This window comes from Anguilla rostrata, chromosome 5 (genome assembly GCF_018555375.3).
Source record: "Anguilla rostrata isolate EN2019 chromosome 5, ASM1855537v3, whole genome shotgun sequence".
Classification (NCBI taxonomy): Eukaryota; Metazoa; Chordata; class Actinopteri; order Anguilliformes; family Anguillidae; genus Anguilla; species Anguilla rostrata.
In genome coordinates this window covers 4,465,421-4,481,261 of record NC_057937.1, presented here as the reverse complement: position 1 = coordinate 4,481,261, position 15,841 = coordinate 4,465,421, and the positions used below count along the sequence as shown (strand labels likewise).

Below are 15,841 nucleotides of genomic sequence, written 5' to 3'. Positions count from 1 at the left end.
GTTTCCACTCTTTGCATCGCCTGCATTCTCACATCCGAGATCATTTTTTCAGTTCCAGGTCATTTGAGGCTTCTTCTCGATGACGACGCAGTGTCACTGTGTGTAAACCATGGTGTAAACATAAGTCACTTATAAAATATATATGAAGAATTGTTTTTTTATTGAAACAATATGGTACAACAGAGATGCATATCTATCCTGGAAATGATGTTTTTTTAAAACACGAACAATTCTTTTATTTTGAAGCTGGGGAAAGTCCACCGGAAGTCATATTATTTTGGCTGGCTTCACAGTTCTCCGGCTGCAACCGTCTGCGAATGGATAGAGGACTGTAACAACTTGGAAATTTGCCTTGTCGTCTGTAAATATTTATTTAATCTTATTTCTGCTTGAATTTCAAATTGAACCAAACAGACTTGACTCTACCCCACCAGGCTACTTCGCACTTACATTGAGGATGTAGTAATGTAAACCTGTTCAAGTAGCGTAGCCAGCTGGAGTACTATCATATAACGTGTCTAGCTAGCTGAATAAAATGAGCTGTCTAATGTTAGCTAGCTAGTTAACTCAACGGTTGCTAGCCTGCCAGAACAGTGGTATTTATTTATACATTTTGTGTGAATCCATTGGGTAATTGATTACAGCTAAAATAATAACATTCAGTCATTATCCCAAGTAGTTAGACTAAATAGTTTAAAGTTAACACGTGAGGTTAAGTTTAGCTATTGTCTAACTCCAGTCTGGACCGGGTTCACACAGGGATGTGAGCACCGCGTTATTAAGCGGGGCTGTAGACTATAACGTTGTGCTTCAGTTTATATCACCCTAAATTAACTTAACATAGCGGCTGATATGCACCGTTTGTATGCTTTTGAATCTTTCGTATGATACAGTCCTGAGCTTTTTTTTTTTTAACAAACGCATTATTAACTAACTAACCAGCAGTACATGGCTAGCTGAGTGGGCTATAGAGGTGATTAACAGTGCGAAAAGACTAGTTTGCGTTACTAACAGGAGCCGCTGTCTGTCCCGTTAGAGAAAGCGGTCATTAATTTTCTGCATCAGTTGTGTGTTGCTATGAGCATTAACTCTTTACAGTATAGACACCGTGCAGACATGTTTAAGGACCGCTAGTTGTGTTTTTTTCGCACTGGGTTGGCAGGTTTTGAAAGTGTATTGGCCTTTCGATTAATGTTAATTAAAAAGATATAATCAGTACTCAGCAGAAATAGTCAGACAGGTGTTCATAACTGACCCATCAATACGCATTCATAGCTCGCCTGAAAATTATTGACAATGAAGATTTTGCAAATGAAGCCCACAAGCCACAACCATCTAATGTGGTTTATCTGGAACGGAAGCTGAGAAATAAGTAAAACATTTAAAAAATATTTAGATATTTCGTTTTGTACAAAATGCTAAGTAAGTGAGGTGACATCTTTATTTGGGTATGGGCCATGATAAGACGTGGCAGTTCGAATTCCTTTTTTCTTTTTCTTTTTTTGAAGTTCTGAATGCGGCGGTTGGTTTATTTTTTTTCCTGATCGTTGGACTGCAGCCCTTTTTTTGGCAACAGAATTTAGAAAGTAATTATTTTTACTCATTTTGTGACAGACTGCTCCTCTCTGTTTCAGAAAATGTTGGGCTACATTTGGCAGTACTTGTTCAGTTCGTTCCTGAGGTTCTGGTTTAAGTGGTTCCTCAGACACGTCACAGGGAAGTGTGAGCTGCAGAGGATATGCAGTGGATACAAGCAGGGTGCGCCCAGGACATCACGGGCAGGTGGGGCACGTAGAGGGACATGTATGTTCCTTAAAACACTAACATGTGACAAGCAGGTGGGGCAGCACACTCCTTAACACATGAACATGTCACAAGCAGGTGGGACATGTACATGCCTTAACATATGAATATGTAACAAGCAGGTGGGACATGTACATGCCTTAACACACAAACATGTTCCAAGTTGAATTAAATTCAAGTAGTAATTGCATTGTCTGACATTTCGTAGTGAAATTAATCTTATATGATTACGGAATTACTGATACACAGCAAAATAACAGTGATGCTTCTGAAGATTAAGCTATATTTTAGTTTCAACTTCAGTTTTCTTTGATCTCATTGCAGAATACTCTCTGGAATCCTCAAAGAGTACGGTAAGGGAATCTCTGTCTTCTTTGAGTCTTACAGCATCATCGTGTTTAAGGCAGGACTGGCTGAAATATAGGCAGAGTTATTTGATCATTCATTTACATGTTCTAGTTAATGAGGATATGCAGGAGTAAAGCATAGTGGTAAGTTTACAGATCATACAAAAATCTCCTTCATTAAAGCCTTCTAAGAGATTGTCCATTTGCCAGTTCTTTACATAACTTACCCGAATATGGAAAGTAAGTAGATGGTCTGCCAGTGTTTGACCTGGAAAGTTAACTGAGCTCAATTATCATTGGAAATCAGAGTGGGTGGGGTTTGGGGAATGTAAGTGATGTTGGAGCCAATCAGATGAAGCGGGTGGGGAGACTATCAAGTGGGCAAATGCGGAGGGATAGTTTTTAAGGAGCTTGTATGCCTGTAAGAGTCATTCTGACCGAACTGCCAAGTGAAAATTCAAACTGGCATAGATAACATAATTCATGTTCTCTACACTGAGCTCATTTGCCGTAAGCTGTGTTGGATTGCTGGCAGTCTGGTGGTGTTTACTGGGGATTTGTCACTTCCTTGCCTATCAGGTATTAAGAGCAGCTGTTAGTGTGGAAGAAGACCAAGTGGAGGAGTGTGCCATGGCTATAATGAAAGAAAAAAAGGTGATATCACAGAAGGACCCAGAGTAAGTTTCCCAATCCTCTCCGGTCCAGCTAGTGCAGATGGACACAGTCAGGGCTGTCCATTTGATCTCAAAACCCCAAGCTTAAGTGGAATAAACTACAAAGCAGAGTTTGTGGTCTAGTTTGTGCTCTATGATAATGGTCACGGTGAGCGATGATGAATTGTATTATTAAGGATAAATGCAATTACCTGTCTCTGTTCCAGGTTTAAAACGAGTCTGCAGGTTTGCTTGTGGCAAATATCTGGATATAAGAGGCTGTATGCATCTGTGGAGGATCTGAGGAAACAGTCGTTTGACTGTGAAAATAACAGCCACGAGAGCATGCTACTGAGGGTGAGGGAATCAGCGAGATTAATATCTCACTTCACTTCTCATTTATTATCGTTTGAGAGAGAAAAGGGTTCTGTTATTTTCTCTCTCTCATTTATATTTGTGCTATGGAATCAGTAAGTGGTCTGTGTGTTTGCAATGCACACACAGACAGTGTGTAGATGTATATAAGCTTGTCTGCACTGTGTTACTGCTGTTTAATTCAGGCCAAGGACAGAACATAAACGGGCCAAAGGGGGACATTGTTAAAGGAGCATCCTTACTGAATAATTTTTGTAATTTTTCATGAGTAGCGATGATGTGCATTTGTACAGCAAAGTATTAAGATTTAAACCTCAGATTAGAACTTAAAAAGCCTACTGTCCAATCACTGGCAGTCTGGTTACCAATGAGTTTGTTTTTGGCCCAATCAGCTGTGGGACCTGCTGATGCCCTCAGAGAAGCTGGAATCCAGAATTACCAAGCAGTGGGGCGATATCGGTTTCCAAGGCGATGATCCCAAGACCGATTTCCGAGGAATGGGGATGCTGGGGTTAACCAACCTTATGTAAGTATGAGTTTTATGATGTGTTAGCGCTACATTCATTAATTACAGTTTCTTGATAAAGTTCACTTCACAAAAATCAGTGTAAATTTACTGAGAAGCAATCATTGAAAAAAAAAACATACAAGTGAAGGATCTTGGTTTGTAGCTATTATGCCGTTTCAATCTTGTCCTGGTTTTTCAGTTTCTTTAGTGAGAAGTACACGGAAATGGCCCGACAGGTGCTGTCACATTCAGTTCATCCCAAACTGGGGTAAGATCAGTAAAATCCTGCAGTCGTGTAAAGTGGGTAAATACCCTGCTCTTCTCTTGACAGATAAATACCCACACACTGTTTGTCCATGTAACACGGGTAAATACCCATAAATTCTTCACTCTAATAAACTGGGTAAATACTCTGCTTCTGTCACTCATGAAAGTGTTCTTATGCATTATATCTAATCTGGTGTCCTATCAATGTCATGTTTTTGCTATTTTATTGGCAGCGCAGAATTGTTTTCACAGTTGTTGCCAGTGGCAATAGATGTATTTTGAAAGGAGCAGAGTCGTTTTAAAGCCATTACTGTCGAAGCGTTTGACAGAAGTCTGATTTTTTTCGTGTTGCAGGTACTCTTACGCGATAGTGGGGATTAACCTGACGGAGATGGCGTACAGCTTGCTGAGGAGCGGCGCGCTCAAACCTCACTTCTACAACACGGTGTCCCAGAGCCCGAAGCTGGAGCACTTCCACCAGCTCTACTGTGAGTGAGAGGGGGAGAGGTTCCTGGACATGGCCTGGTCAAATTATAAACCAGGGCCGCCCAACCCTGTTCCTGGAAATCTATCGTCCTGTAGGTTTTCACTCCAAGCCTATCAGTGATCTTTTTCTCTCTCTCTCCATCAGGTTATTTTGCGTACGAGTTTGATAAGTTTTGGATTGAAGAAAAGCCGGAAAGCATCATGGAGTTCAACCGCTACAGAGAAAAGTTTCATGAAAAAATGAAGGCTCTCTTACAGGAGCCAGACGTGTCCCTTTGTTTGACAGTGGATTCTAAACTGTAACAGGGAAATGTTATTGGGACCAAAACCTTTTTGTTTGCAGGGACAGCATTTTGCGTAATAAAATGGGAGCATAGAAATCCCCTTCCTTTTAAATTAAAACCCCACTTTTTTACCGTAACATTTATAAAGGTTTAGATGTACAAAACTAGAAAATATTAATATTCAGCCATAAAAGGCCATCATTCCAGGTCTCCCATGACCACTGTGGTAAATGTGTAGACTTAGTGTTTCCCTTTGAATGGTATGGGACAAATTTGCAGTCATGGACCAAAGAAGTTAAAGCGCAATTCTTGAAACAGGGCCCAGCATTTATCAACCAGGTTTGACTGTAACTGAACAGTACAGCTTCCCCTCCTTTAAATCAGCTGTTGAGCAGTTGTTCAAACAATATAATTGCATTCCCTAAAACTTTGTGTGTGATAATTTAATAATTTAATGAGTACTAATTCAGAAAAATAAGTGTAAAATCATTGTAGTGATTACTGACGTTCATTTTTTTTTTTTTTCCAGTATTACTGTGTGATACATTAAAATTAACCAAAAACCAAATAATTTACTGTATGGGTTATTATTTTGGATGCTCACTGTAAATGAAATACAAAATAACATTTCAGTGTTAATGGGTAAGAAACCAAGCGTTGGGAGTGATTATGGCCAGAAGTTGGCATGAAAACCAGAAAGGAACACAGTCCTCGCTTCCCACTGATCTAAGGCTCACTGAATATTAACTCCAGTATGGATGTTACGGTGTCACCTAGCAGCATTAGCCATGAATTGCATTCTGCGTATCGAGGTGGCTCCATTCTGCTGGGCCTGGAGCATGTGGCTTACTAACTGGTGCACGACTGCCTGTCCACATACAACTAGGATTCACTGCTCTTCGAAACTACAGGCGGCACGCTTTTAAAATGTAGATTTTATTTATTTAGAAATTACAAGTCAACACACCAAAAAACTGCAAATGTGTTTAATACCACTAGCAATGTGTCAAAATATCAAATCTCACCGTTTGAGAAATTAATAACATTTCATAACTACCCATAACATCAAAAGTGTGAAATAATCAAAAATTAATGAACAAAATCACTACATGCCAGTTTGACAGTCATTGTGCCAGGACAAATTCCAGTGGTTATAGCTACACGCCATTTATAAACTCAACGTTGGCAGTAAAGTGCCTTCAGAAGGGTGGCCCCATTACAGGAGGCATTGCCCACAGTGCAAGACAAAACAACAGCGGCCAGTCAATGATTTTTATTAATTAGTCAAGTGTTCCTTTCAACATTTAAAAACATGGATAAAAGACAGACGAGGACGAAGACAGTGGTTATGTTCAGCGCTTCTGCACGTTCGCTATGAGGTCATCACAGAGTTTGGTGAGCTCTTCGGTTTCCTTTGCCTGCAGGGAGTGTGTCAGTGGAAATGGTCAGCAGTGCTTGTATTGATGTGGTGTTGGCAATAATAAGTACCATAAGTCTACCCTTCACACACTAAAGCCTTCAACCCAATGTGTTTTGGATATTCACTTAACATTAGTTATAATATAAAGTGCCATCTTATGCACAGACGAACCGGGATACCCAATAACCAATACCAAATGCTCCTGTGGTAGGCTTTGCGAGCATAATAAAAACAGTTGTAACTGAATAATTGGCTTAATATCATATTATAAAGAACAAAGAAAAATGAATACTATCATAGCCAATCAGAGCTCAGGTACAGGGGCAGAGAGCACGGAGCAGCCAACCAGAGCCACGGAATACAGGCAGAAAGCCCAGTGCAGCCAGTCAGAGCTCAGGTGCAGGTGTGTAGTGTGAACGGGCAGCGTACCTTCTGCTCCAGACTCTTCTCCAGCGAACAGACTTTCAGCTGCTCCCTGCGCAGCTGCGCCTGCAACGCCGACGTCTCCGCCTTCAGCTTAGAGCGCACCTGTGCAATCTCATCATTTGCTCTGCGAGAGAGAGAGAGACATTAAGACCTGTATCACTGAGGGCTCACGTATTCCAGTGTGAAAGCAATGCTGGGGCTAGTCAGCCATTCTGATTCGCCACAAACTCCATGATTCACAACAGTGCTGTGGATTTGTTTGAAGCCAGGAACCAATCAGAAACTTGGCACTGAGGTGTGCATGCATGGTGAGCGGTCAGTCTGAGCTCTAAGGAAGACTTACAGGCTGATCTTCTCCTCCGCGTGCACTTTCAGGGTCTGGTAGCGCTGCTCCTCCTGTTTGATCCTGGCGAGGTAATCCTGGGCACACTTTTTCAGAATGTCTTCATTCTGGAGAGGAGAACCAACCCACCAATTACAATCTACACAGCAAGCTTACAAAATGAGAACATGCACAAGTTCTAGCAAAATAACCATCCACTCCTTGGCATTTCTGGTCAACGTTATATTTAAACACGGAACGGATATTGAGAGTAGAAGCTCTTGGTTTAGGAAAAGTCAAGATGGATAAGGCAAAGTAAAAGGGTGCTGGAACGGGCTTCTGACCTTCTTATACCCTTCGATGACCTCCTTGTACTTCTCCAGCCTTCTGAAGAGCTCGGAGAAGGAGCGCTCCATGGCGTTGAGGTCCATCGTCACCTGCTCCTTCTCCTGGACCACCTTTTGCAGCTCCTTCTGGGCCTCCGCCTTCTGCTTCTTACTGTCCGCTGTGAGGAGACATGCACTACAGTCAGCCACACCCACACCAGTGTGCACTGCAAGGAGACACGCCCTTCAGGTAGCCACACCCACAACATGCTCTTAGCCACACCCACAGCCCTGACACACAGTCAGTCTTTAAAAATTTTACATACTTTTCAGACAAATTTTAAAAGCCAGTGAACATATCCAGGCATTCGTCCACATACTGTTGACACCACCCCCCACCCACTCCAGCCCAGCCCAGCAAAAGAAAGTGACACATACCAATAACCTGAGATACTGTTGCCTCAAAGTCAGCCATGATGTTCCTTAAAAATAAAAAAATAATTATTGATCTGCAAATTCAGCTACATGCAGACCAGGGTCTACTGGTCTGTCCATTGCATTAAGACACATGCTAGCCTATAAATGGCACATGAAGAGCCTGTGAAATATCAAAGAAAGCTTGTACAGTGTGAAAATGACTTTAGACATCTACCCCATCTCCTTGTTATCCTGCGTCAATTTGTCAAACTTTGCTTTCCATTCTTCATCCCTCGCTTTCGCCTGTAGAAAAATATGGATAAAAATACAACTCAGTCTCATAAAAACGCCAGTGGTCAAAACAAGCAGTGTGCACGTCTGGACGCAGGAAGTAAAAACCGGGCCCGGCAGTACACCCACCTCTGCTTTGACCTTGGCGATGACGGCATCCAGGTCGCTCTGGCTGTACATCAGGACCTCTATGATGGCGGCTTCCTCTCCGGCGGGTTTGGGGAGGGCGGGGACCAGCGAGTCGAACGTAGAGGAGGAACTGGGCACAAAGGGAGCTGCAGCCTTGGGGGGAGGAAATAAAAATTAGACCAGTGTTTTATCACCTTTTAAGAGCATTTCCAACGCTGCACACACTGGGCTGGGCAGCCTGTAGAGGACTTATTGTATATTATACAATTACAAGATTCACAGTATGTACAGAGAGGAAGACATACTATAATACTTTAATTCAAACCTCCCTATGGCATCTTCTTGGTCGTTCTGTATCTCCCCCCCCCTCCACCCCGTCACTTTTGTAGAGCAACGCACATTGTCGTCGTCAAAACAGCCACATGACCAGTAAGAGTGGGAGGGGCAGTCCGATGTGGGACGGAGAGCATTGTGCAGCGGGAAGACAGGTGTTCAGCTGGCAGGAAATCGTTTGAGATGGAGCAGAAAATCCTGCACGTCCATGTTCACCGTGACGTACGGGTGTTTAATCCCCTGCAGGGCGTTAATCGGACGGAAGGGCTCGGCTCGGCTTACCGGTGCTGCGAAACCCTCCAGCAAGAAGAACGCGTCTGGCTTCTCCGAGCTGCTCACCTCCTTGGGTTTGGCTCCACCGGCCTGCTTCTCCAACCTGAAACCACAAGGAAGGCGTTACGCACGCACACACACCTGAAACCGCACGACAGCATTACACACACAAGCCTCTCACACACATACACTAAATGTTTGGCACAGGCTTTAAAAACTCAAGACCCTATGGTTAAAGCTGCACATGCAAGAACGGAGGCTGTACATGAAAATGGCCAGTCGTACAACTACATTTCCATGCATGGAGCGCTGGTATCCATACCATGCACGGGGCTCCATGTGTTACCATCGTAGCAGAGATGGGGCAGGGGTTTAGTCAGGCGCTCCTATTGTCCAGCGGCAGGCTCTGGTGAGCTTCCATTCACCAGAGGGTCAAACTTCAGGTACAGAGACTGCTTCCTCAGCGCAGACTCCTTGAGTCCTTCACAGGGTTTGAGACATAATTAGTACAAACAAAATAACCAGGCGCAACTCGAACAAATTAGACTAATTCAACAAAATCGGAAACTAGTTGGAAGATTGAGAAAGTCCCTATGATTCAAAGTCAGACTTGACTACAAAAATGTGTGAACAACTCGATAATTTAGTACCACCCGAACATACAGGCCAAGCAGTACATTTCTATGAAGGAACACTGGTGAAAGACAACACAGGTCGATACAACTGCTGCAGTACGTCTCACACCATTTATACATGCTGCATTACAGCACATGGACAATGTACTTACCATGGTGGATCCAAACTGTTCAAGATAGTCGATCTGGCCAAAATCAGCAGACATGACTGAAGTAAGGAAGAAAGGAGAGGCGGTGATTTAGTACTAAACCGGGCTACACCCACAACACATCACACAACAAATCCGCGAGTACACGTCAAGCTTACACGTAGCTCCAGGAACAAACTCTTCCTCCGTTGCTGCAAGGCTGTTCTGGGAGTTCTCGGCGGGACCCAGGCGGACGGGGATTTCTGGGGTTTGCCACATGGGCTGCCTGGGAATGGGTTCAGGAATGGACTCCGGAATGGGCTGCCTGGGAATGGGTTCAGGAATGGACTCCGGAATGGGCTGCCTGGGAATGGGTTTAGGAATGGACTCCAGAATGGGCTCGGGAATGGGTTCAGGAATGGACTCCGGAATGGGCTCGGGAATGGCTGGGCACTCTGGCACATCAACAGAGACCGAGGTGCTCTTTTCCAGAAGGGTCTTCTCCTGCACAGAAAGAATAATTTTCACAAAATTTATTTCCAGATGCAAGGTACCAGTAGAGTTGCCATGTCAGATTCAGTTGTAGCAACAATAGCTGCCCCAGACTGGCTGATAAATGGATAAGAGTGAGCGCCATTTCTAGACAAGTGTATCACTCAGATTTACAATTACAGTCTGAGGACCCAACTGTGATAGAGCGTAGCAGTCACTGGTATAACTGTAAACCAGAAATTGATCAAATATGGAAAATCAATAAACACTCTCCCCCCAAAACTTTGCACAGAGGCAATAATAGCAATAAACTGACTAGCAACATGAGAAAAAAAAACATGGACCCATTTTTCAGGCAAAAATGAAGACACCCATACCTCTGTGGCAGGCATCACCAAGTCCACTTTAACAGGAGCGACGTCTCCAACCCTGGAGAAACAAGTCTTTAGCATTCACTTCCGTGGCCGACAACAACAAATTTTTTAGCTTTTGTAACTTTTTCGTTGACTTGCTTGCAAGAGTGTGGTCCATAAAATAGCTTTTGCATTCGAGAAAACAAGTATACAGTACTGAAGTATTCAGATCAAATTATACTGGTGGATGGTAGAAAAGAATTTAAAAAAATAACACCACATGGAAACTGAATCATTTTTTAAAGAATAATAATAGAATTCACCTGGGCAAAACCTCCTTTGCATTATCCTTTTGAACAGGTGTGTTGTCCAGTGCAATCTCAGCACCAATGTCATCTTGCACAGAAGTCTCTACCTGCACATTTCCAGTCAGGCTTGGAATGGATTTTGTGCGAGATTTGGGAGCGCTCTCCATCTCTGAGTCCATGCCAAAAGGGGAGAAATCAAAGCTGTACGAGGCCTTGGGCGTCTGGACGTTCGGTGTCAAAGCAGTAGGCTTGCTCTCCGGCAGGACGGACTCCTTGCCTACATCTAGCTCTTTAGGCACCTCTGGAATGGCAGGTGGGGCATTACTGGGCTGTGGCTTATTAATCACAGGGGAATTCTGAAGTTTGGAGCCACCAGTTTGGAAGGGGTTGACAGAGTCCAGGTTGTCGAAATCGAAGTCGTAAGCCCCTCTCGGTGTTACAGGGGGAGTTTCCACAGGCTGGGAAATGTCGCCGCTGAACAGGCCATCTTGTTTGGGATCCAGCATCTCAGCCACATCCTCCAGTCCCGCCTCGCTCTGGGACTCCTCGCCCATCTGCTTCAGGTCGATGATCACGGTGCTCTCGGTGGAGCGCACCTCAGTCGACAAGTCGGCCAGAGAATGCTCTGAGAAGGGGAGGGTTTCGTCCAGCGGCCCAGCAGCTTCGACCGCCGTTCCTGGCTGCTCATCAGCGCAGTCCGTCAAGGCCCCACCCTGCCCTGTGGTCTGGGGCACTGCAGAGACCAGGGGCTTCACTGGAGAGTTGACCATCATGTTGGAAGCTTTAAAAGCATCCATGGCCTCGCACTGTACAGGGGTCCGGATATTGACTGGAGAGTTGACCATCAGGTTGGAAGCTTTCAAAGCACCCATGGTCTCACACTGTACAGGGGTCCGATGCTCTCCAGGGGTCTGGGTCTTTACTGGAGAGTTGACGATCTGACTGCAGGCTTTGAAAGGATCCATGACTTCATGCTGCACAGGGGTCTGGGGGGCAATACTGGCCGTGATTTCGGCCTGAGGCTCACTCGGTAAAGTGGTCTGAAGGTCTGTAGGGGTTGGAGTCTTTACTGGGGAGTTTGTCATCAGACTGGCGAGGTTAAATGGATCAATACCATCACTGTGTGGAGCGGTCTGAAGTTCTGCAGAGATCTGGGTCTTCAATGGGGAATTGACCATCAAATCAGAGCCTTTGAAGGGATCTTGAGCTTCGACCTGTACAGTGGCCTGGACTTCTGGAGGGATTGGAGTCTTGACCGGGGAGTTAGTCATCAGACTGCAGGCTTTAAAAGGATCCATGGCTTCACTTTGTACAGTAGCCTGAAACCCTGCCGAGGTCTGGGTATTTACTGGGGAGTTGACCATCCGATCGGAGGCTTTAAACGGATCCATAACTTCACGCTGCTCAGGGGTCTGGGGGGCACTACCGGCTGTGGTTTTGGCCTGAGGCTCACTCTGTAAAGAAGTCTGAAGTTCTTCAGGCACTGGAGTCTTCGCTGGGGAGTTACCCACCAGACTGGATGATTTGAAGGGATCTTGGGCTTTGCCCTGCACTGTGGTCTGAAGGTCTGCAGGGTTTGGAATCTTCACTGGGGAGTTACCCATAAGATTGGAGGACTTAAAAGGATTCAGTGCTTCCAGGTTGTCGAAATCCAGCTGGTACCCTCCTTTGGTCTGGATTACCATGTCATTTGAAAAGGGGGATTCAGCCTTGCCAATGTCACAGGACCCTAAATTTAAGAACAGTGGTAAGGTGTCATCATTTATTGACATGCCAGATCAACTGCCCTCAAAAAAAAAAACAACCAAGGTAGTTTTAAGTATGAGAGAAACCAAACAGGTCAAACATTTACCTGGTTTTGATTTTTCCATTACAGGGCTCCCTTTGATTTCCAAAGATGCCATCCTGTGCGCAAAAAACATACAAAAGCTTAAAATGCATTACAATGCCCCAGGGCTCTACATTGATCCCATTCAGGAGGATGTGAGCCTGAAATTTGATTTGCCAATTAGAAAGATTTAGCAGCACATCTGACTGGGATGCATTAAATTTCCCAACTTGTGCTCTTAAACTTAGGAAGAGCACATGTTAATGTTAATATGGATCTTCTTAAAAATGCATTTTCACCAGAACATAAACATCAACTCACAGAACATCACTGCAGCTATTGCTGAACTACACTTCTCATAACAAATTACAGTAAGTATTTTGATCATTACGGAAAGTATCACTGATTGACAGTGTTGCTGCAGAAATCCAAATGGGTTATACAGCCAGCAAACAATTACACTATTGTACCAGAAGTACAAAGGCCTGCAGTACATCAGTTGGAATGGTTCAGACTCAAGTATCAAGTTATCAGAAATAGTGACAAATCCGTGCACTAAGGTATTTTCAGAACGCTTTACACTTCAGTGAAACCTACTCCACCCCTCACCCATTTATATCCTAGAATTATTATGTATATTGATTTTATGGAGTGAATTATTAACAAACTGAATGATGGTACAAATATTCTTATCCTCAAAATAATGTACGTACATCTGATAATATCCCAAAATCCTTAGCACATGACTGACAGTTCACAGGCACATCATATACTTACTGCTTAGCCAATGACTGAAACAGATCCGAAGAATCCGTAACCCCAGAATTTTGGCGATTTGAGGGAGACATGATCTTCTTTGTGACCGGGTGTCTCTGGGGCGTCTGAAAACAAACCTAACCAGAAAACCCATACGTTTAAATCCACACAAAAATTGGTTGAATTTGTAGAAAAGTGTGGAAGGTGAATAATTAAGCAATGACTACTCTGTAGAAGGTGGAAATGCACCTTCGCCTTTGGCATGTTTTTGGACGGCATGTTCTCCATCTGGGACTGGCGCAGTATGGAAGGTCTTCCAGTGGGCTGGGCAGTTGATAGGATGTCACAGATCACCTCCAAACCAACGGGCTTTCGGCTACAGCAGTCTCCAATGTTTTCATCATTTACAGCAAGGGTGCTCATCCTAACAGGAGGGAAGATACACATACACATACACCTTAGTTACATAGCCACCACCATATTAGGATCACCCAAGATGACCATTTCATATTCTGCATTTACCTGATCACTAGCTTGTGGATTAAAAAAAGTTGAGAAAATGTGGGGCTCCTCTTTCAATTTGACGTCATGGTTCTGGTTCTAGCAGGCCATGGCACGTTACCGTTATGTCACGGTTGCTTTGTACCCCGGTTAACCCAGATGCACACTTTACAACGATACCCAGCTAGAACAGTTAGCTAGCTACAGCCAAAAAGCATTACGCTGTATTTCTAGCTAGCTAATGTTATCATGTGAATGTCTACGCATAACATAACAATCGTAAGAATGGCTACAATAGAATGTTAATCAACACATGCTTCTGCTTCTAGTCAATATTTGCTAGTTTCAAACGACTTGCATAATATATAAACATAAAAAGCATTAATTACCTAACATATCTACCTGGTAAAATTTATCTAAGAGCGGAAGTCAGGCAATATTCTGAACACTAACGTTAACTAGCTAACTACCTAAATTGCACAGAATCTGGAGACAACCTTCTCAACACTAACGTTAGATAATTTAGCTGACTAAATTGCACCGAATCTGTACGTTAGGTTAAACTTCATTATGAAAGTTGGTCGTCTGACACAGTGAACTAGCCACAAGTTCCGTTTCTTTAAAAACTATTTAACAAACGTACCTTCAGTAAAGACAGATGTTCTCTTTTCGAGGACTTAGTTTCTACATCCAGCACAACCTAGATTAGGATGACAAATGCTTTTGCCACGGCCAGCAGTGTCCGGTACATTTTAAATTTAAACTACTGACAAGCCACCAATCGGAATACGGAAATATGTTGCCTTTGATATGAACGAGCCAATGGTGTGAGTAGTGGGCGTGGCGTAGACGTCCACAGTTTGACATGAATGATCAAAAAGACAGCCAATGGAAACTGGGCTTTCTCGCAAAGACAAGTGCAGTTGCCGCAGAAATACGTTTGCATTCTGTATTTCTCTTGTTCTTAGCAATGACCTAAGGACTAAATAGGAGGCAGTGACGAACATATTAGAGATTGCGAAAATGCAACTGTGAGAAGCTGGGAGGTGCTGAGGAAAACAGAAAAACACTAAACAACAGGAAAAACGCGTTTTAAAGCTAACTGCATTTAGTAAGGATGGATAGAATACACCAGAAAACGAAAGTTTTCCCACAATATACAAGCACTCGTACTTTTTGGGTAAAAAAAAAAGTAATTTCAGTGTCAGTTTATGTTTTCAGTTGGCCCATACAGTTTTTATGTTCAATGAAGGATATTTTAGGCAATTACAGAAGCTTCTGATGAACTGACTCAGAGCGGTGGGGCATTTGGGACATGGGACTCCTCAAAGAAAGAGAATCCACCTCGTGTAACTCTAGAGAGGTTTTGTGTAACAATATTATGCTTCCAGAGGTTGTACATGTGATTAATTCTATAGAATTTATTCTAAATTATAAAGGCACATCATGGGTGGCAGTAACCGGGCCAGTACAGACATACATTGTGACTGGGAAGAGTGACCATACTGGGAAGGCATAGTCATGCCCCCCAAAGTTGGTGGAACTTTTCTCTGCCCTGTAGGCAGGAACCAACGTGTTGATGTTGATGTAAGCTGGAACAGGAAGCGAAAAAAGTAAGGAATGGTGAGGAAAGGTGTGACATGAGTATAGTTGGTAAGATTATAAACATTCTCTGCAGTTGCATTCTGGATAAACTGCAGGGCTTTAGAGAGGCACAGATGGGAACACTGGGGAACTGCAGTAGTCCGGATGTGAGTACCAGGGCCGGGACCGGCGGAAGACCTACATTGCCCTCTAGTGGCCACAGATGTTATCGGTCATTGTTAAATAGCGGCTGAAATGGAATATCCATATCTCATCTTTGCGGGCTGCAGTCTGACACACAAGATGCCCATTTACTCAGTGGAAAAACCCCTAAATCACACCAAGGATCCACTGAATAATTTCATCCAGGGGATCTCTGATCTAAATAGTTTAGATTCAGCTGAACGTGTTTGACTGTAGCCTATATAATTTTGGTAACAATCAGTGTTGGTTATCCTAACGGTATCAATTTTCAGTATCATATTTTGTTCTAGGCAGCATGTGTTCACTTGAGAAGTTATGTGAAAGGTAGGCTACAGTCCAGAAGAAGTATGGTCATATTAAGATTTCCTGTACAGTCTTTTAATGAGGATACA

The 15,841-nt window shown here is 43.5% G+C and overlaps 2 protein-coding genes across 2 annotated transcripts; one reads left to right on the top strand and one right to left on the bottom strand.

Annotated features, from left to right (window-relative positions):
- Positions 1-126: 126 nt before the first annotated feature.
- On the top strand, positions 127-5,797 carry elmod2 (ELMO/CED-12 domain containing 2). The gene is made up of 9 exons (XM_064334663.1): positions 127-361; positions 1,635-1,782; positions 2,128-2,156; positions 2,730-2,827; positions 3,031-3,160; positions 3,571-3,704; positions 3,886-3,954; positions 4,308-4,441; positions 4,585-5,797. Exons 2-9 carry the CDS (start codon positions 1,638-1,640, stop codon positions 4,740-4,742), a joined length of 897 nt encoding a protein of 298 aa, XP_064190733.1. The 5' UTR covers positions 127-361; positions 1,635-1,637; the 3' UTR covers positions 4,743-5,797.
- Positions 5,798-5,981: 184 nt separating this feature from the next.
- Positions 5,982-14,459, bottom strand: tacc3 (transforming, acidic coiled-coil containing protein 3). Its single transcript, XM_064337906.1, has 17 exons — positions 14,305-14,459; positions 13,410-13,584; positions 13,182-13,297; positions 12,429-12,481; positions 10,592-12,305; positions 10,287-10,344; positions 9,603-9,927; positions 9,453-9,503; positions 9,059-9,144; positions 8,670-8,780; positions 8,055-8,207; positions 7,870-7,937; positions 7,656-7,699; positions 7,236-7,396; positions 6,913-7,019; positions 6,573-6,693; positions 5,982-6,141 (listed from the first exon to the last, which is right to left on the bottom strand). The coding sequence occupies exons 2-17, from the start codon at positions 13,581-13,583 to the stop codon at positions 6,076-6,078; spliced, it is 3,408 nt and encodes a 1,135-aa protein (XP_064193976.1). The 5' UTR covers position 13,584; positions 14,305-14,459; the 3' UTR covers positions 5,982-6,075.
- Between the last annotated feature and the right edge of the window lie 1,382 nt (positions 14,460-15,841).